The 19666-nt window shown below is 60.8% G+C and overlaps 1 protein-coding gene across 10 annotated transcripts; it reads right to left on the reverse strand.

Moving 5' to 3' along the window:
• Positions 1 to 205: 205 nt before the first annotated feature.
• Positions 206 to 19056, reverse strand: CLN8 (CLN8 transmembrane ER and ERGIC protein). Of its 10 annotated transcripts, none has more exons than XM_064477623.1 (4): positions 9369 to 9605; positions 5286 to 5336; positions 3447 to 4097; positions 206 to 1283 (listed from the first exon to the last, which is right to left on the reverse strand). In XM_064477623.1, the coding sequence occupies exons 3-4, from the start codon at positions 3987 to 3989 to the stop codon at positions 969 to 971; spliced, it is 858 nt and encodes a 285-aa protein (XP_064333693.1). In that variant the 5' UTR covers positions 3990 to 4097; positions 5286 to 5336; positions 9369 to 9605; the 3' UTR covers positions 206 to 968. The 10 variants fall into 10 exon arrangements, with proteins under 10 accessions (XP_064333693.1, XP_031296246.1, XP_064333694.1 ...); XM_031440386.2 differs by having other exon boundaries at positions 5223 to 5336; XM_064477624.1 differs by lacking the exon at positions 9369 to 9605 and adding an exon at positions 6282 to 9154.
• Positions 19057 to 19666: the final 610 nt, after the last annotated feature.

Consider the following 19666-nt stretch of genomic DNA (forward strand, 5'->3'; position numbering starts at 1 on the left):
CGACTCGGCAGGGACACGACTCGCGGGACAGTTTTAAGACTGAAGTCAGTTCTTAAAATGACATGACCAGGCATTACGTCTCCTCACGTCAGAGCACCGGAAGTCCGCGTCCGCCATTCTGGGCCGGCGCACGCGATTCTCACCACGGGTGAATGTGTTTTTCCAAAACATTGTGAGGGGGCTTTCAATCAATACAAACTGTTCATTTCAACTTGCATTTCAATTGCATTTAATCTCACTTAATTGCACACTCTCGGGAAGAACAAGATGCTCGTACAGCTGTCAGTAACACTGTGCGACGGTGGGCAGACCCCGCCAGGCCCTGCTCAGCGAGGGTGGTGACGGGGCTCGCCCTCAGGAGGTGAGGAAATGGGGCCTGGCGCTGTCCGGAGGGCCCTGCAGCCCAGGGAAAGTGACCACCACCCTGACCTGAAATCCACACGGAGACACCCACCTCTGAGTTACAGTCTGGCTGGGGCACCTACTGGCAACGTAGTGAATTAAAAACAGCTGTAAAATCTAGACAAATGTGATTAGTCACGTCTCCCCTGCTGTGTGGACCGAGCAACACGACAGGGAAACAAAACTCTTCTGGATGAGCCTCCCTGGCCCCATGGGAAGCCCCTTTGCTCCCGTCTAGGCTGGTCACTGCCCACGCCCACCACCAGGGGCGCTGCCGAGACCAGCTCCCCTCGCCCATCAGGGAAACAGGTCCCAGAACTTCCTGTCTGAGGACGACCCTTTCCCACTACCAGGGGTGGGGCTGTGGATAAGAGCAGGTTCCGAGGTGTGTCCCGCCACGCGGCCCCTCCCCGGACACACACGCGGAGGCGCGGTGCTCACGGGGCGAGCCCAGCAGGCAAGGCCGTCAGCACAGCGCAGCAGTCTCTCCCGGGGCAAATGGAGGTGGGAGCCCCTCGTCCTGCTCCAGGTCAGTGTCCCCGGGCCAAGGAACAGCCTCTGAAGGGCTACTGCGCCTTCTTCCGCGGCGGCTGGCCGTTGGCGCGGGCGGGCTGGGGGCGCCTGGATGCGAAGTTCCAGTCCACGGGGGTGAGCAGCTGCTGCGTCTTCTTGTGGGTCCAGTAGGGGTTGATGACCAGCGTGAGGAGGCCCAGCCCCACGAGGAAGAGTGCGAGGTGCGGCGGGAAGAGGCTGCGGGCCAGGCCTTCCCAGTGGCGCAGGCACACCCACCACATGTGGTAGGTCAGCACCATGCGGCAGTGGAACAGGTGCACCATCACCCACTGGTTCAGCCTCCAGAGCGGGGAGTCGGCGCGGCCGGCCTGCGGGCAGACGGCGGGTCAGCGCGGCCGGGGCCCCGCCCAGAACCTCTCCCTGCCTCCCTTCCGCTCGCCTTGGGCTCCGCCTCCCAGCAGAAAATTTCAGCCTTTTTTCGAGCCTCACTTCCGGCTCTTATTACCTTGAATCTGCACACAGGGACAACTAAGCCGCACTGAGCGAGTGAAGCTAGAAGACACGCCTGCCTTGTCAGATCAGGCTCCCCTGGCCCCGGGGGAAAGCCCTCGGAGGAGAGAAGTGTGGGGGAGAGAGCCCTGGCTGGGCCGACGTGGGGGGTCCTCCTGCACGAGGACAGCGGTGAGCACGGGAGAGGCGTCTGCTCTGTCTGGTGCACGGGTGTCACGGAACACGCAGAACCAGGCAGAGGAGCCCCACACCGAGGAGCAGGCCAGCTCTCCGGAGAAGCCCCTGCAGACGTGGGCTTCCACGGCTCCTGGCCGAGTGGACAGTGACTGTTGTCAGGGTGCTCAGGAGGTCAGGACAACGCGTGTCAAGAAAGCAAGAATGTCCCCAAGAGACGGAAATGCAAACACTGTGCCGAACAGAAACCAAGGAGCTGACGAGGACAGCAAGTGCCCTGGACAGTCACCAGGAAGGTCCCCAGCGTGAGGCATGGGCTCCACGCGCTCCCAGCCCTATCCCAGCGGCAGTGTTCACAGAAACAGAAAAACCGCCCCCAAATTCACACGAAACCACGAGGCTCTAACAGCCAAACCGATCCTGAGAAAGAAGAACACAGCTGGGGGAACCACACTTCCTGGCTTCAAACTCCATCACGAAGCTGCAGCAATCAGAACTGCATGACCTGAAGACAGACAGACACGCAGACCAATGGAACAGCCTCGAGAGCCCGGAGACCATCCACGGACTATGGTCACCGGACCTTCTTTCCTAAGGACGCAAAGACACAGCAGGAAGGGACACTCCCTTCAGTCAATGCCGCTGGGAAGCCTGGACACCTGCAGCAGGGGAATGACACTGAGCCCTACCTCACACGTCACACAAAAGCCAGCTTGCAGCGGATGGAAGGCCGAGACGTGGAACCCAAACTCCTGAAACAGCACAGGGAAAGCTTCACGACGCCACGTGTAAGACGCCAGGAGCACAGGCAACAGAAATGACCATTAACAAATGGGCGACACCTTCACAGCGAAGGAGACAGCCGCAGAGTGAAAAGGCAACCTACGAGGTGGGAGACGGCGTCTGCCAGCCGTACACCTAGCAAGAGATTAACCCTGGACACGCGCAAAGAACTGTGACTCGACAGGGAGAAATACAAAATAAGCCCACAAGAACCTGACTTAGAAACAGGCCAAGGGCTTGAACAGGTTTCCAAAGGAGACACACAAGTGGCCCCAGAGAGATGAACGGATGCAGTGTGGCCAGTCTTCGGGGAGACGCAAATCAACAGCACAAGGGACGCCATCCAGCAGTCACAGCTCGCCAAGCGCAGGCGGGGCCGCGGACAGCCGGGCCCGGCGGTGGGAACGCACACCAGCCAGCCAGCGGGGAACACCGTGCTGAGGTTTTGTTTTTTAAAAACAGAGCTACTCTACAGTCCACTCGCCCACTTCCGTATTTACCCAAAGAACTGAAATCAGGACGTCAGAGGGGTATTAGCGCCCAACGTTCATCCCTGAGTGACTCGCAGAAACTAGGACGCGAGCAATGGCGGTGACCAGCGAGGGCGGCGGTGGGCGACAGAGATGCGCTCACACACAGAGAGCAGAAAAGAAGGACGCTGCCCACACGCAACACGGACCCACCCTGGGACGTGCACCACGGGGGACACGCCGGGGACCGGAGGGCGCCACGGTGTGGCCACGCGCAGGGGCGCCTGAGATGGTCAAACTCACAGGGTCAGCGTGTGGAACGGTGGTGGCAAGGGGCTGCAGGGGAGGGAACGGCCGGCCGCTCATCAGCAGGGAGGTTTCAGTCAAACGGGAACAAGCCCCGCGCCAGCCGCACACGGACGTCTGGCGGGCGGGCGGACCTCGTGTGACGCGTAAAATAACGTGAAACAGAAAGTTTACAGAAACACGCGCACTGCTTCGACGGAGAAAAAGCATTTGGAAGCAAGAAAGACTTTGTTTTCCAGCCGAGTGAGGGCGCTGCCAGCGAGCCCGAGCCGCGGGGGAAGCACCCACCTTCAGGAGCATCCAGGAGGCGCAGGTGAAGGGCGTGCTCATCTCCAGGAGCAAGGTGACCATGGCCAGATAGTGGCCGGCTTCCAGGTTGACCACCAGGCCAAGAAACCCCAGGAAGGCGAAGAGGTGGTGGGTGGCCAGGAAGAAGTCGAAGTTGCGGAACAGCAGGTGTGACACGTGAATGGCCACGTTCTCGAAGAAGAAGAACCCCGTGGCTGTGGTGATCTGAAACCAGCACCAGTTCTGCTGGCCGAGCACGCGATCGGCCTGGAGCACCGGGTCCGCCAGCAGCGCCCACAGCCCTGCCGTCGTGCTCTGGATGCCGAAGACGGCACGCGTGGCCGCCAGGTTCCAGAAGACCTTCTCTCTGGGCACCAGGGAGTGGTAGGTGGCATTCAAGGAGGACGACAGCTGGTGGCAGACCACGAAGACGCCCAGGTAGAAGACAAAGCCGGCCACCGTCAGCGTCCAGCGGATCTTCCCGGAGGCATAGTCCAGGTCAAAGATGCTCCTTGCCGCCCCGCCGTCACTTACAAGACTCATGGTGCTGGTGCCTGTGTCAGAGGAGAGCCAGGTCCACACGCTGCCTCTGGTCCCTGAAAACGCAGTCAGGGCCACGGCCTCAGGGCCCCTTGTGCACCCGTCTCCGACCTGGAGAGAAAAGAGAAGTCACCTTCTGTTGGCTCAATGGGAGCGAGGCCACAGCACGGCTCCAGTGCACACGAACACTACAATGAGACACCTGCTAACAGTTCCCTACCCGTGCTCACATGTATTTGAAGACAAAACCAGAGTGAGAAGACATGTTGGTGACACAGAATGAACAGACAAGGAATTAAAGACAGACGGTGCAGGCAGGGACTGAAACTCATGGTCCTGACCCTCCGGGGGACGTCCCGTGCGGTAGGCTGTGACAGTCCAGACCCCCAGGAGGAAAGAAACACTGTGTGTGAAGCTATGATGGACTTTGCTGAAGCATATGCTTCCAGAACCTGAGACGGGAACTGGCCGGAGGCCAGTCCGGGCAGCAGAGCTACACACCAACATGACCATGAGTCAGCCATGTCTGGGGGCACAGACTGCCGGCAGGGCAGGTGGGGGCCAAGCCCAGCTGTGAGCTCCAGGGACGCATACAGCACCTGCACGTGGCCACTACGTGACTCAGAACGAGGCTGTCCTCCTGTGCTGCCCTCCAGGTGTGGTCGTGGGCAGGAAAGGTCAGTGTGCTGGACTAGACCCAGTGGATGGGGGCCTCCAGTGCCATGCCATCTCCACAGGGCAGGACAGGCACCTGGGCTTCCCCAACCCCCACGTGGCTCCACCCGCCCTCAGCAGTCCCCGTGAGTCCTCGTGGGGGGACACCACCTCCCCCTGGATGAGGGGCTCCACGCCTCCCTGAGCTGAGGGCCCTCAGAGGAGCTCCCTAAACTCAGCTCTCCACTGACGACCTGCCCAGGGCCACGGCGGGAGCTCAGCAGGCCCCTCCTGCAAATGTCCGTGTTCTCCCACCAACGGTGGCTGCCCCTGAGGAAGCAAGTAAGTTCTACTAAGACAATGTCTCTGCAACAACGTAAATCAACAGTTCACTCTTGTGGCCCTTATTTCTATGGTTTGGACAACGGCTTCACAGATACGGCACCAAGGGCACAGGCAACAGAAACAAGCAAACGGGGACGACAGCAAACCAAGAAAGTGCCTGGGGGGTGACTGCGTCTCACGGGACCACAGGACCGTGGGGCGCAGGGCCAGCGCTGGAGTGGAGGGCACAGGCCTCACCGCCAACCCGGAGGAGGCAGCCCGCGGCCAGGCCAGGGACGCAGAGGACACCCGCTCTCTCACCGCGAACAACACAGGAACTGCCGGACGACTGCACTTGCATCTGACGACGCTCTGGAACCAAAGCAAAACCACAGATGGGCCTGCCTCCCGCTTCTCAGGCAGCGCGCCGGCTCTGGCACAGGCCGGACCGATGGCGCGCACGGCCCCCGCTGCGCATTCCTGCACACCTCGCAGGACAGGCTCTGCTCACCCGACGCCCAGACCGCAGTTTCCTTTCACACCTAGAGACGCACGTGAACGCCAACATGGACACAGATCAAGCCCAACACTAGCCTAAGAGGCCACAAGAGCACGTGGCTCTGACCTGTGTGTGTGCGCGCGCGTGATACGTTATTTCCTGCCTATTGTGATGTTCTGACAGCCCCTCCTACAGCAAAGGGCCCCGCCAGGGGACGCCTGTGACAAATGCCACTGACCCGGCCAGGCCAGGCCAGGCCTTCCCCGTCTGCCCTGCACCCCGGAGGCAACGTTCCTCTGCCAGAATCACCCAGGCCGGGAGCCAGGCAACCAGGAACACCCCTGGAGCCCAAAGTCCAACAGTATCATTAAAACAGGCCAGTTTCCGACCCTGGAAACCCCAACAAAGGCCGTGGCCTCAGTCCCCCCTCCCTCCCATCTTCTGCCCCCCGACACCCTGACCACCCCTGCATGGCCCACGTGGCCCTGTCTCAGGACCCGAGTGCACAGTAAACGCGGCTTTCCTCTTGTGGCTGCGCCTGACCGGCCCTCTCACTAAAGATTCAGAACCACCTGGCCCCCAGCAGCCCCTTCGAGCCCCACAGGGTGGGTGCTGTGAGACTGACGGGGAGGGTGACATGGGGGCGGAGACGGACATTCACTGCTGGGCAAGAGGGAAGCCTCAGGACCAAGAACTGCACCCCAGCAGACGGGTCTGCGGCAAGAGCCTCTCCCCCCACTGCGGCCCAGGCTCCCCCGGAACGTCACCTCATCCTCTCCCACAGGTCCCACCACCGTGCTCCTGGCCCAGCCACCTACCTTCCTTGGAACCTCTGCCTTGAAACGGGAGGGTCCCCGAGACTGACTAGAACGAGGGCTGGTGCTCAGGAAGGTGAGGGGCCCTCCAGGGCCCTGGGACAGAACAGCGAGTTCTCGTCTTGGTTTCACTGCTTAGAAGCTAAGAAAGCAGGACCCCAGTATCTGACTATAGAAACCAAAGACACAAACAGAGCGCTGTGGGACATCAGGAGCTAACAGGAAGCACCTACTGTATGCCAAGCAGATCAATTAGGTCTCTTAACTTGGTAAATGGGGAAAGGTAGGCTTCAACTCCCGTAAGACAGCCCAGGCTTGGTTATTTGCCTCAAATCAAGAAGCTACTCCGTGGGGCCTGGGCTGGCACATGATCAGGACCTCAGCGCTCTGGTCCTGGGGCACTGAATCGCCCGCAGCTCTGCTGTCTTCTCTCTATTCTGGGGGTACGTCCAGGCCTGCCACCCCCAGGCATTCTGACGCCACTGCCTTGGAGGGGACTTGGCTACTTCTTAAGTGCCCAGCTGCCCCAAGGAGGTGCAGGACCACTGCACTGGCCTGGTTCCCAGTCTCCTCTAGGTGTAAAATTCTGAGACTCTCCGGAGGGATGTTCAGAGCCTTCCTTTTCCTAAACCAGGCATAACTGAAGGGGCTTACCATGAGCTGCAGGTGCTTGTAAATGTAAGTCAGATTAAAAAAAGACATCCGATTATCCTGGAAAGTCTGCAAACAGCCGACCATGAGCCCCTGTCTTCTCCCTCCCTCCCCTCCCTAACTCTTCCAACAAGCAGCAGGAGGCACGTGGGGCCAAGGGGTGGGTAGGGGACTGGGAGGGGAAGGAGACAGGAGGCACTCCCCAGCCTCCAGCCTCCTGGGACATGCAACAAGCAAGAACAGGGACCCCAGTACTGGGTCTGCCTGCTTCTGACCATGTGCTTGAGACAAGAGCAGTGGGGGGAGGTACAGAAGGAAGGAGTGGGGGGCAGGGATGGAGCCAGCATTCCAGGTGGGTAATAGGGGACTGGCTCCAAGGACCCAGAAATCGAGGAGAAAAACACTATTCTTTCAAAGTCATGCCACAGAGAAACCTGACTGGCTTCTGGGTCCTTCAGACTCTAGGTAACCTTTCTAAAGACAGTGTCTCATCTGAGGAAAGAAATGCAAATGGGTTAAGGTCTCAGCTGAGCTAGAGCGGAGGCAGGGGAGCCCCTGGGTCATCAGAGACACGGCTCCCTGCAAGACCCAATACTCAGCACCCTTCAGACCCCCACAAACACGTCCCCTTCCTGATCCATGCTCAAAACCTCCTCCTCACACTCCCTCCTACACGACAGCGTTTCTGGGCCAGCTGGTCTGGTCCAACCTGTCACCCTGGGTCCTGGGGATGCTGCAGGCTGGGGGACCCAGGTGGCCCCCCAAACCCCGCAGAGGCACTGCTGCCCCTCGGCTGGGTGGTGCCCCCAGTGCAGTCAGACTTGTTCTGGAAGGCTCTGCGCCCACCCGCCCTGACTGCCTCCCCTCACCTTCCAGGGCACAGGTGACATGGGGGCGCCCCGTTCCCCTGCTGCCCACTTGCTCACCTGGAGCCCCAGACTAGGGCTTCTTCAGGAGCCAGGCGCTCAGACTGCCCTGTAGCTGCGAGAGGAGTGACCCCTGGGGACAGAGAGCCCGTCCCCCTCGACTCTGCAGGAAAAATCTATCTACAAACCTTGCACCGTTCTTTCCTTTATAGGATTTGGTGCTTTCAGCTGTTCCATTGCACCGCACCAGGCATTCTGAGGAAGTTAAGAGTGTTGGTTCCAGTGCTGCCATGACTGGCAGGCCAGTCCCTAGGCTGGGACTCCAGCCCCCAGGGCCCCTGCAGCTCTGACACGGACACAGGAACATCTCTGAGCTCCTCTGTTCACTGGGCGCTAAACTGATCCCAATCTGGGATGTGCAGTCGACAAGAGGGAAACAGCCTGCTTTGTTACATCATCCTGGGTTACTGCGCACGACCTCAGAGAGTCACTTGACTTTGCAAAGGAGACAGCACAGCTCATTCAGCGGGGACTGGCCTGGGCTTCACAGTCTGGGAGGCCTACCTGGCAACTTTGATAACCAGCAATAACTCTCCTCTCGCCGCCGCCCCCAGGGAAGATAATCCAGAGGCTGTGGTCACTGCCTCACAGGATGCCCCTAGGCCCGCCCCGCCCAGCATTCCTGCAGCTCACTGGCCCCTGAGCCAGCTCCTTCCTCCTGCTGGCTCCTTCCTCAGTGAGTTAACACAAGCTGACAAGCACTCCCTCTTTGCACGAGAATTAGGTTTCTAACGTGTAGAGAATGACACTTTGACATTTGTAAACATATCTTTTCCAAAATTAAAAGAAATACATGCTCAATGAACAAAATTCATAAAATACAAAGCAGCATAAAAATACAAAAACAAAACCCTGCAGTCCTCCCACTCAGCTTAAGCACCTACTATTTCCGGGGCCAGCTGGGTCAATCCTTTTGCTAAGTGTGAACTTTTACTTTTTTCATGAAAAGGGGTCAATGTTTACACGCTGCCTTTCTGCCTAATTCTTTCCTCTTACCATAAAGTTCACGTTTCCCTTGCAGACCTTCTTCTCTGAGAGATTCCTTGCGGCAGAGACCCCTCAGAGCCGCCCTTACAAACCATCCTGCACTGAACACCTCTGGTGCTACCTGGAGCGGTTACTGCTCCAGCTCTAATTTTCACGTATAAGGTGCTGGGCGACACGACCCCCGGCGAGCACGGCCTGGACGGTCTCGGTCTCCACCGGTCGACCAGTGCCCCTCGGAAGGCGCTGCCCCGCTCCCACCGCGGCCCTGCCGGGCCCCCGGCCGGCTCACCTGCAGACAGAGCTGCAGGACCCCCGCCCGGCTCACCTGGGGACAGAGCTGCTGGACCCGCTCCCCCCACCCCCGGCTCACCTGGGGACAGAGCTGCAGGACCCCCGCACGGCTCACCTGCAGACAGAGCTGCAAGACCCCCGCCCGGCTCACCTGCGGACAGAGCTGCTGGACCCGCTCCCCCCGGGCTCACCTGCGGACAGAGCTGCTGGACCCGCCCCCCCACCCCAGGCTCACCTGCGGATTGGGCGACCTTGACCCCTGCTCATACCACCCTAAGACCGGGCGACGCTACCCCTGTCCGGCCCACGAGGCCCGCAGTCCAGGCCGGGCCGCCAAGCACCGCGGGCCGGACCCGGTGGGTGTGCGGCTCCCCTGCGCGGGGACAGGGGACTCTCGGACAAGAGGAAACGCCGAGGAGACTGGCGGACGCGGACGCGAACGCCGCCGAGCGCCCGCCCACCTGCGCGCGGACGTGCTGCGACCCGCGCCCCCGCCGCCGCGCATGCGCGCCCGGGGGCGGGGCCTAGGGCGGCCGGCGCTACCACTGGCGCGGTCTGGCGGGGGCGCGCGGGCCGAGCCACGGGCGCCGGCCGAGGGGGGCGCCTCTGCGGCCTTCCCAGTGAGCCCGCCCGGGCGCCCCCCTCACACCCCAGGTTCACCCCGCGGGGACTGTGTCGGCCTGGGAGAGGGGAGCGCAGCCCGGCAGAGCCTCTGTGCCCACCGCCCCGGCGCGGACGCACCCCTTTGAGGCCCCACGGAAGCCCGCGGCGCCCCAGTGAGCCCCATGGGACCCCGCGGCGCCCCCCGCAGCCCGGCCCCTGGAGGGCCCGCGGAGGCCGCCCTGCCCGCGGCGGTGATGCGTCTGTCCAGCCCCAGCCCGCGTCCCTGGGCCGAGCCACCCAAGGCCCCAGCGTCTGCGAAGGAGCCGTCGAGGGCAGTTTCGCTTCCCCACAGCCCTGCGGTCGCGGGCAGGTGGCCTGGCTCCGCGGGCCGGCTCCCCCCACCCCCACCCCCACCCCTGACCCTGGGCTCAGAACTGTGTGAAATGAGAACCATCCGCCCGGAGGGTCCACGTGATGCCCGGAGCCGCAGCTGCCTCGCAAGTGGCCTTAACTGTGAGACTCGCTCACGAAACCGCTTTAGGAATTGGACCGGTGTTGCCACCACCTCCCAGGGAGGCGGGCGTTCTGCGCAAGGGGCCAGTCTCCTCGGCCCCGCCTGCCTCTCCAGCGCAGCCTCCTGCCCCAGGTCGCCCCCGGAAGACGCAGCTCGGGGCCTAGGATTGGGGGTTCACCCCTGGGTGTAGGGCGCCAGGCCTTGGAGAGCCAGGAGCAGCCTCCCTGGCATAAGAAACGTGGCTTTGGAGTCAGGCAGTCCTGGGCTGATCCACCAGCCGAGACAGGTCCCAGAGGCCCTGCGTAGCCTGCAGCCCCGGTCTCAGGTGTGAATGTGGACGGCACAGCTGGCCGTGACGCTCACATGTCCTCCTGCTGCCCGCCCTCCCCAGACTCTCACACCCTGGACTCGTTTTCTGTGTCCTCTGACTCAGACTCTGGCCGCGTGGGGGAGGACGCGGTTTTGCCACTCTTGTGCCCAGCACTTGGGTCATTGGTTACCAACACAGCTGCTGGGAGAACAGACAGAAACTCGCCTCTGTGCCCCCGCCCGCGTCCACCGCCAGCCGACTGTGTGAGAGACACCCAGTAATTTTACTGCATTGAAATAAAAGTCCGACAGACCCCAAGACACACTTCGTTGTTTTCTTTCCACTTCCAGGTAGTGGTGAAGACCACCACGCCTTACCTACGCTCAGGGCTCTTCTGAGGGTGAAATAAGATGTTTAAATGACCAACGCCCTTTGAAAATAAAGCAGCAACAGTCGCTGTGTCTCTTCCGCACACTGGGAAGAAGGTTTCCATTCACAGTGGAGTTCGGCTGGTTTTCGGATTTTCATGCAGGGGAGGTGAAGTGACCTGTCCTGCTTCCCAGACTGCTGAAGGTGAGGCTGACTGTGGAATTCTACAGCCCAGGGTAGGAATGCACTTTTTAGAGGAGGTGGCCAGGGACGTCATCTCTTTCTCTGATCACATAAGCAATACATGCACATCGTTTGTTTAACGAAGAAAAAGATTTTTAAAAGATGGTAGCAGAGGGGTGGTAAGATTTCACTGCCCATTTCGCTCTAAGGGCTGTGACTGCGTCCGGAGGACTCCCCCAGCTTTAACTCGGGCGCAGCTCCACCCCCCCAAGACAGCACGGCTGGCTCTGGAGGAGGAGTGCCTCACACTCTGCTTCCAAAGGGCAGCTTACAGCGCGGGAGCCTCCATGGACAGCGGGCCGAAGCAGGACAGCACTCCCCGGACTCCTGCAAGTCCTGGAGCAGGCTCTCAGCCCACTGTGACCAAGACTGCCTCCCACGCACCGGGCTCCTCTTGGCTCTCCAGGCCTGACCTAGGTCTGTCCCTGCACATTCAGTTCAGATTTAGCAAAACCCCCCCGGCGGGATTTGATCAGCTTCCGCGTGCCCCACCCTCCATGGCCTGTTCAGCAAGAATCCTGCCGAGGCTGTCTGGCGAGAATGCCGGCCTTGGGGTTTCCTCGTAGGAATTTCCTGCCCACGCCCTCCCCACACACACCCTGCACCATCGTCCCTGCTTGTCCCTGGGGTATTCGGGGGTGAGCCCAGTCTCCCCTCCCCACTGCGAGCCCCCGTGGCGCTGGGCCCTGCACCTGTCTCCGTAGTCCCCTGAATGAGGGCTATCACGGACACTGTTCTCCTTAACAACTGTGGCAAAATGAAAGCTTCTTGGAAAGAAAAACGTTTATCGTAAAAAAGCATGTCTTCTCAGAGTCATTCTGCAAGTATTCATTGTGTCTGTTTCTTTTTCTGAAAAGCATAGTTTGAACCACAAAACCTGGTGACCATGGCTTGAATGCAAGCGTCCTGGAAGGTGCTAAAGGCTGGGGCTAGGGTCTCGGCCTGCTTTCCTGCCAGACTTTACTCCTGCCGGCTTTGTGACCTTGGAAGGGTCGAATAACCTCCAAGCCACAAACATGAAGGGACAAGATTGGTCTAAAGTCTCTTCCGCACCTAGGCTTCTGCGGCGTGAGTGTCGGCCAGGCCAGGGCAGGGCTCACTCTGTTGCAAATGATGCTCTTGAAGCTAAAGGCTGCACCCTTCTTGGCACACACAGAATCCTTATGTCTCTGCTGGCCAAGCTCATCACCGTAACAACCAGTGTTGTGTTTTGTTTTTTAAAAGCCTTGCTCAGATTACGTTGGTTCAAGGGCTACAGAGCCAAGGCTGTGCTTGTGGGGTCCACCAAAGTGCCTCGTCCACTAGACCCACCCCCTCAGGACACTGAGCCAAGTCTGGACAATTGTGGTTTTCGCAGCTAGTTGGGGTGGGGCTGGATCCTACAGTGATGCCCAGGACAGAGGTCACAGCAGAGCAAGGTCAGCAGGGCTGGTGCTGGGAAGGCAGTGCCCCAGCTACAAAGGGAGACGCTGCAGAGGCACCTCCCCCACCCCTAAACCGGTCTGCCCAGTCGCATCTCTGGGGTTGGTACCAGATGGTGTTCCGGCGACCCGGGGGGGCCGAGTGCGACTTTAGGAAATGCCTGGTTCCCTCACAGAGACGTCAGTGCCCTTGCCCTTCCACTTCGCGTACTATTTTAGAAACTCAAAACTCGCCCCCCCCCCCAACAAAGCATGATGTAACACACAAATCACACACACAGGCGTGTACAGGGAAGTGGAGTTTCGTCTTTCCAAGATGCCAGGTAGAAAGCTGGAAGGTGGGCGAATCCAAAAACTAACCCACTGAGCTGGTGCATTTGCGAAATTGCCAAATGACAGAAACTTACCCAAGAGCTTTCTTCCCAGTTTTCCTCCCCGCAACTGCACAGTCAGAGGGAGAGACAGGGTGTGAGGCTCAGGCTCAGCTGACCAGAAACCACAAACAGCAACTCGGAAACACGCTGCCGATCCTCACGTCTTTCCTCTGCTGAAAGTCAGTAGCCCAAAGTCGTCAAGAAGGAGCCGGACGCCAGTGCTCTCCGGCGCTGCAGCCTGCGGGCCGCCGGTCAGCCGGTGGTACCACCTTCTCATGACGCACTCTGCTCACGGAGACCAGGGCAGAGCCACCCGGGTCTTAATAATTACCTGGTAGGCGTGGGGCATCTTACAAAGGAGCTCTGAGTCACTCAGCGCGAGGGTCATGGGACGCCCACGCGCCCCCTGGTGTGGGGCGGGGTGGCCTGGTGCCACAGCCAAACCAGAGCCAGTTGGCAAACCTGTTTTGTGTAAGTCGTTTCAAGGTAAAGTGAGGGAGCACGACAGGACAGGGCGTCAGTGGGCTCGACACACGACGTCTTTCTTCACCGGGTGAGACTTGCATGGTGAGGGTGGTGATGCTACCCTTAGGCTGACCTGAGAGCCACTGAAACAACCGTGCAGACAGGGCCAGTTTACTTCTGCACACTGCCCACAGGGCTTTTGTTCTTTTCTGCCAATAAATATTACCCACAAGAACCAATCGGCTTCTGATCTCAAGGTGTCTGAGCACGAACTTCTCAGTAGTTCCCTTAAGACACTAACAGAAAGGTTTGCGCCCATGTTTACAAATATCAGGAGAAAGAAGACACGGGCTTTTACTATACGGTGGGAAATAATACCCACGTAGATAATGCTTTGGTTTATAAAGCGTGTTTCATAACATTTTATTTGAGCATGTGCTCCAAGAATATTAACTACATAAGTAAATGTGGCCAATGCAGTTCAGCCTGGTCCTTTCCAAAATGAGAAGAGACACTGCTCTCAGATAGGATGTGTCCTCAGCTGAGAAGCGGGGTGACAGTGCCACCCGGTCAAGCACGGAGCCGCACACCAGCCTGGCTCTCCAGGGCCTTGAAATACCTCCAGACCAGCTGGTGAAGAGCTCGTCCCCGCGACCCCTCTGGTGGCCCCGAGGTCCAGGAACTGAGGTCGCACTCACCTGGCTGCCAAGCACGCTCAGCGATGCCCGCTTACCTCCCAGTTCCTGCGGGGCCGCAGGTGGGTCTGTGCGTGACTGATGCTCTCAGCCTCCGACCTGTGGTGTCTGCTGTGGTTAGTAGGTCCTTTCACTTTGCAGAAGGCCCGACACCAAGTTTCTGTTTTCTGTTAAAATCCTCGACTGAGGGTTAATGTTGAAGCAATGAGGTTCCTAACTGAAGTGTATAATTAAAACTAATTGGAAAGAGGAACAGATAAGGTCTGTGGGCGCGTCTGTCCCCAAGCCTCCTGCTGAAATGTCACTTGTAAGTTCAAGTCGAGCCACCTTGAAAGTTCCTGTTGAGACTCAATGCCTGTGTGCAAAGGAGCCGCAGGTTACTCTGTGAGTCTCGGACGGGGGCGCTGCCCAGAAGCTGTCCCTGCCCACGTCACATCCAGGCCTTCGGCGTGGCTTCCTTGTGACCATGCTGGTAGCAGACATCACATCATTGAGGGCACGACTCGGGAAGCAGGTATGTGGGGCGCAAGAGGCTGACCTGGAATTGGGGTACAGCTGGGAGGGGCGGGGGCAACAGGACAAATCTGGGTGGCTCCGGGGACCTGGCCCGTCAGGGAAGGTGGGGCACTGCCTAGACCCCATGGAAAGACTCCTTCTGGTTTAGGAGAATCAGTCTGAACTCAGTCATGAAGGGCACCGAAGAATTTAAATGTGAAGTTGTAAATTCTGTGCATTAAGCTTCTTGGGGCTGGAGCCCTGCCGCAGTGGAGGTGGTGTCCCGGTGGGCTCTGCACCCCATTCACCCGGGGGGCCTGCCCAGGTCACAGGGCCCGGCCTGAGTCTTCAGGTGTGAGTGCAGTGGCCCTGGGCCTCGGGAGCCTTGGGACAGGCCCTCATCCGTGTCCACCACGTGCCAGTTAGGCCGCCGCTGGGAGGAAACAGGAAGCGATGATATAGCATCTCCCCTGCTGCCCCCCCAGGGTCTCCTCATCCAGGAGAAAAAAAGGAGGCATCTTCCCGCATTGTCCCACGGCCTCAGCTGTGCACTGGGTGAGTGTCCCCAAGAACCTATACGTTGACGCCTAACCCCCATGTGATGGTGCTGGGAGGGGCCCCGGGGGTGGTGAGGTCACGAGGGTGGGCCCTGGTGGTGGGACTCGGTGCCCTGGTAAGAAGACACGCCAGCTCTACCCCACCGCCCCGTGGGGACACAGTGAGGAGACGGCGTCCATGAACCTGGAGGAGGGGCTCACCAGACGCGGGGTCTGACGTCCAGCCTCCAGGATGTGAGACGTCAGTGTCTGCTGTCCTGGCCCCCAGCCGCTGGTGGCCTGTGGCAGCAGCTGGAGCCGAGCCTGGGTGTGGCAGTCCAGCCCCCGCGTGTGCGCCTGGATCCGGGTCTGTGATGCTGTTCACAGTGTGCGTGTGTAGTGTGCACACACAGCCAGGAGATGAGCACGGAGAAGCCCCGTGTTCACCGGCGACAAGCGTGGGGGCTGCAGTGCTCGCTCGGGGGGCTGGCCTGTGTTCGGACCCAGAGCTGCCGGCATCAGGACACCGTTCCTCTCGCTCTAGGGTCTGCGCCCGTGTCCCCAGCTGGGTGGCTCAGCCAACACCAGTCTCATTCCCACAGTTCCGGAGGCCAAGCACTGAGATGGAGGGGTGGGCAGGGCCGGGCCCCTGCAGGTGCCGGGGAGGGTCTGTGCGGGGCTCCCCCCGGCTCCTGGCGGCTGACAGCTGACCTCCGTGTCCCCATGTCATGTCCCATGTGCCCTCCCTCTGCTGTGTGCACACCCTCCTTCTGTGAGAGTGCCTGTCCTGTTCCCCTGGACCCACCTGGTGATCTCACTTCCACTTTGCCACCTCTGCAAAGACCCCATTTCCCAGTAGTCACATTCTAGGTGCGGGGGGTCAGGACCCTACTTTGCGGGGAGGGGACGTTGGGCCTGTGAGAGGCTCCTTCACTGAACGCCAGTGCTCTCACGAGTCCACACCCGTCCCCTGACGCCTGAGCCCCGGCGCCTCACTGGGTGATGCCGGGAGGCAGGTTTTCTCACCCGGGAGAACAGCTCTCCCGAATTTCTGTAGTTCCGTGCATTTGGCACACTTCAGGAGCATCGTGACTGTTCCAGCTTCACGAGTTCACCTCCAAGTCGTTTCACTCCTGCACCATGTCCTTGGAACATACAGAATGTGTATAAACCTAAATCAAACCAAATATCCTCAGAACTTAGGCTCTATCTGAACTGTTTCACAGACGGACGCTGTGCGGAGGGTTGCTGTCGGTACCAGGGCCTGCGTTCTCCCAGAACACCAGGCTCTCACACAAGTCCCACAGCCGGGCCGCGAGCGGCCGTGCCCTCCTCCGGCTGGCACTGCCGAGTCAGCGGAGAGGGCGACTCGGGCACAAGCCCGGGGGTGGGGGGCGGGGAGACCCTGCTGGGCCCCGGGAGGGCGCCGGACTCCTGCAGGTCCAGGCAGGAGGCGCTTTGTGGTCAGTCAGTCCGGGGAGGGAGGTGCGCATCCCGGGGAGCCCAGAGAGAGCCCCGCGGGCCCCCCTTTCCTGCGCGGGCCTCGGCCGCCTTCCTTTCTAGGTTCCTCGTTTAGGCAGAACCAGAGAATGTTGGGCGTGGGCCGGAGCGAAAATGGGAAGAGAAAGTGCGGGGACGGGACTGTCTGAGAACAGTGTCGCCTCTGCAGTGACCCCTGGGACTCGCGACTCGGGTGGAGGCGGCGGGGGTGGGGTGGGGGCAGGACGCCCCGCACCGAGAGCTCGGGCGCAGCCGCGGCCGCGCGCGGGACGCTCACCCCGGGGCGCGGGGGACGGCCAGGTCGCGGCCACGGTCGCTGTCACCCTGGAAGAATGTCTGGAGCCCTGGCGTTGGGTGCGGCGAACCTCGGACTTGTTCCGCAGAAGGCACGCGCTTGAGCGCCTGGCCGAGCCCACAGCAGAGGGGCCCTCAGACCCAAGCACCCCCAGCACCAGCGCAGCCGCGGCCAAGCGGGACGGGCCGCCGCCGCCCCGCCGCGGGCCTTCGCCTCGGGGTGCGCCCCCAGCACCGTGCAGCGGGGGGAGGACACCTCCTGGGGCCTCCGGAGAGCCGCCACCGGAGCGCTCGTTCTTCGTGACCGTGTGTCCCGCCGCGTCCCAGCCGCGTCCCCGCCGCGAGCTCGGAATCAGCGCGTGAACGTGATTCCCGCACCTCCTGCCCCGCACGCAGCGAGTCTGCAGGGAGGACAGTCCGTCCCCGGGCGGACGGCGCACTGCGTGTCCTAGGTCACCAGCGCGTCACGCACGTGACCCGCGCTTCCTGGCCCGTGTGCCTTTCCTCGAGCCTTTTCCTGCTGCCGCGCGAGGGGAGCACCCCCGCCCACGGTCGCGCCTGCCCCGTGCGCCCCCTGTGCCGCTGAGCCGAGGCCCAGGGCGGTGGCGGGTCGGCGCTCGGCCTCCCACTTAATGCTCAGTGTTTCTGGCCCCACACCCTTGGCCCCCGTGGCCCCGCCCCGTCTCTGCACCTTCTGCCGTGAAGTGTCCCCTCCCGCATGCCAGGTCGCCTGTTTCCCCGACCTCCCCTCCCCCACCCCCACCCCCGGCTGCCCCAGGACCCCTGCGCGCCATCAGGGCCCAGCCTGTGAGCTGTCCTCGCCCCCCAACCCCGCCCTCCGGCTCGCATCCCCGCCCGCAGCCCTGGGGGCTCTCTCCGGGTGACTGCTGTGCCCACCGGGCCCAGCTGCTCCAGGTTCCCGTTGGAGGGAAGTCCGTGGAACTCGGGGGAGGCAGAAACCAGAAAGCAACTATGTTGGATACTCTGTAATCATCACTTTCCCTGAGAAGCACGAAGTCAGGCTCACCCGCGTCCTTCCATCGGCAGCCCTGCCTCCCCACCACAGCCCGGAGTCTTTTCTGCAGGAGCTTCGCAGGGTCCATTCTTAGGATGCCCAGCGGTTCAGAGCAGAGAAAGAAGCCCGGAAAATAGTAGAAAATAGGAGGTGGTGACAGGGTCTGCGGCAGAAGCCAGACCAGGCTGGGATGCACAAGCCAGGCTCCCACCATGGGACCACCTGCCTCTCCGGAGGAGCCATCTTCTCTGCTGTGGGTTCAGAGGGGCCTCCAGGCCCTGGGCGCTGGTGCACACACGGCAGGTCGGGGTTGGTGATCAGAACCACTCCGTCTGTGCCTGTCTGTCTACCCACCTGCCCACCTGCGCGCCTACCTACCCATCAACGTGTCTGCTCCGTCTGTGTATCCGTCTGTCCATCCATCTTCACCATCATCCAGGAGTTCACCCTGATTTCTCCTGTTTCCACCCGGCACTGCAGGTTTTATTCTGGCCTGTAATTCCCTCCTTCCACATGGACGAACCTGACTCACGCTGACCTCAGTGTATTTCTCCTCATTGTGGTAAAATGCACGTATAGTTTACGATCTGTGGACTGAAAAAAAATGCAGAACCTGAGAGCAGTGAGTTACGTTTCATCTGGGGCCGAGGGCGGGCAGCGTCTCAGAGAGCTCGAGGAGCTGCTCCCGCGAGGCGGGGGGCGGTCACTGTTACGTGCGATGTTAGTGCTGGGGAACCTGTGGTCAAGCACACACTTGGGAGGCTGCTGCTGGTCACGGAGGGGCGGACATCACCATTAACGATGCCGGTGCGCGTCTAGGTATGAGGAGATGCAAGAATTTCAGCTCCTAAGTCTTCTCCTGCAAGTGTCTGTCTCGAGGCCTGCGCTGCCAGTTTTCCCAGAGCATGGAGCGCCTCAAGCCCACCTCAGCCTGACCTCCTTCCAGGCCGCGTGGAAGGTCGGCGGCTGCAGCGGCTCACGGTTCAGGCCGTGTGGAGGCGGATCCAAGTGTCAGTTTGTGGTTGTGCATCTTGACCGTTTTCAGTGCCAGTTCAGGGGCGATAAGGACACTGTTGCACATGCATCGCCAGCATCCATCTCCCCATACTGACACTCTGTCCCCAGGAAACACGGCTCCCACCCCCCTTGCCCGGCCCCCTGTGCCCACACAACCTTCGAGGGTTCTCACTCGGTTCCTCTTTTGTGACCAGACTGTCACCATGCAACCCCTACTCTCCATGCCCTCAGCCGGAAGGACCTATTGCGGTGGTGGGGGTGGGGTGCCAGGCAGGAGGAAGAGGAAGGAGCAGCAAACAGGAGGGAAAAAGGCCCATTTTTTCAGAAAATGCCACTTGGAGATGTGCACCCACCCCCGGCCGCTGGGCCCCCCCCAGCTCTGCTCCAGCACCAGCTCCCCACTGAAGCCCCAGCCCCAGCCCAGGGACAAGCATCTCTTCCCAGCTCTCCCCACCTGGGCGGGGGACAGCCGGGGCGATGGGGACCCCCTCCTGCCTGCGTCCCCAACTCCTACATCCCCAGGTCTGCCTGCGACCCCTGCCCCCACCCCCCACCCCGGTTCCTCTGCTTCCATGGCTGCTGCAGGGAGATCTGCGCCCTGGCGTCCTGCTCTCTGTGCGCCTGCGGCTTTTCTCTGCGTCTCCAGCCATCTGACCGAGGGCCCGAGGTACGGCTCTCTCCA

This window comes from Camelus dromedarius, chromosome 22 (assembly GCF_036321535.1).
Source record: "Camelus dromedarius isolate mCamDro1 chromosome 22, mCamDro1.pat, whole genome shotgun sequence".
Classification (NCBI taxonomy): domain Eukaryota; kingdom Metazoa; phylum Chordata; class Mammalia; order Artiodactyla; family Camelidae; genus Camelus; species Camelus dromedarius.

Bases quoted from the DNA above. Each gene is read 5' to 3' on its own strand.
- CLN8 (XM_064477625.1), bottom strand. From the start codon at position 3,989: ATGAGTCTTGTAAGTGACGGCGGGGCGGCAAGGAGCATCTTTGACCTG. The intron at 1,284-3,446 runs GTGGGTGCTTCC...GTCTGCCCGCAG, and splicing joins CCTCCTGGATGCTCCTGAAG to GCCGGCCGCGCCGACTCCCC.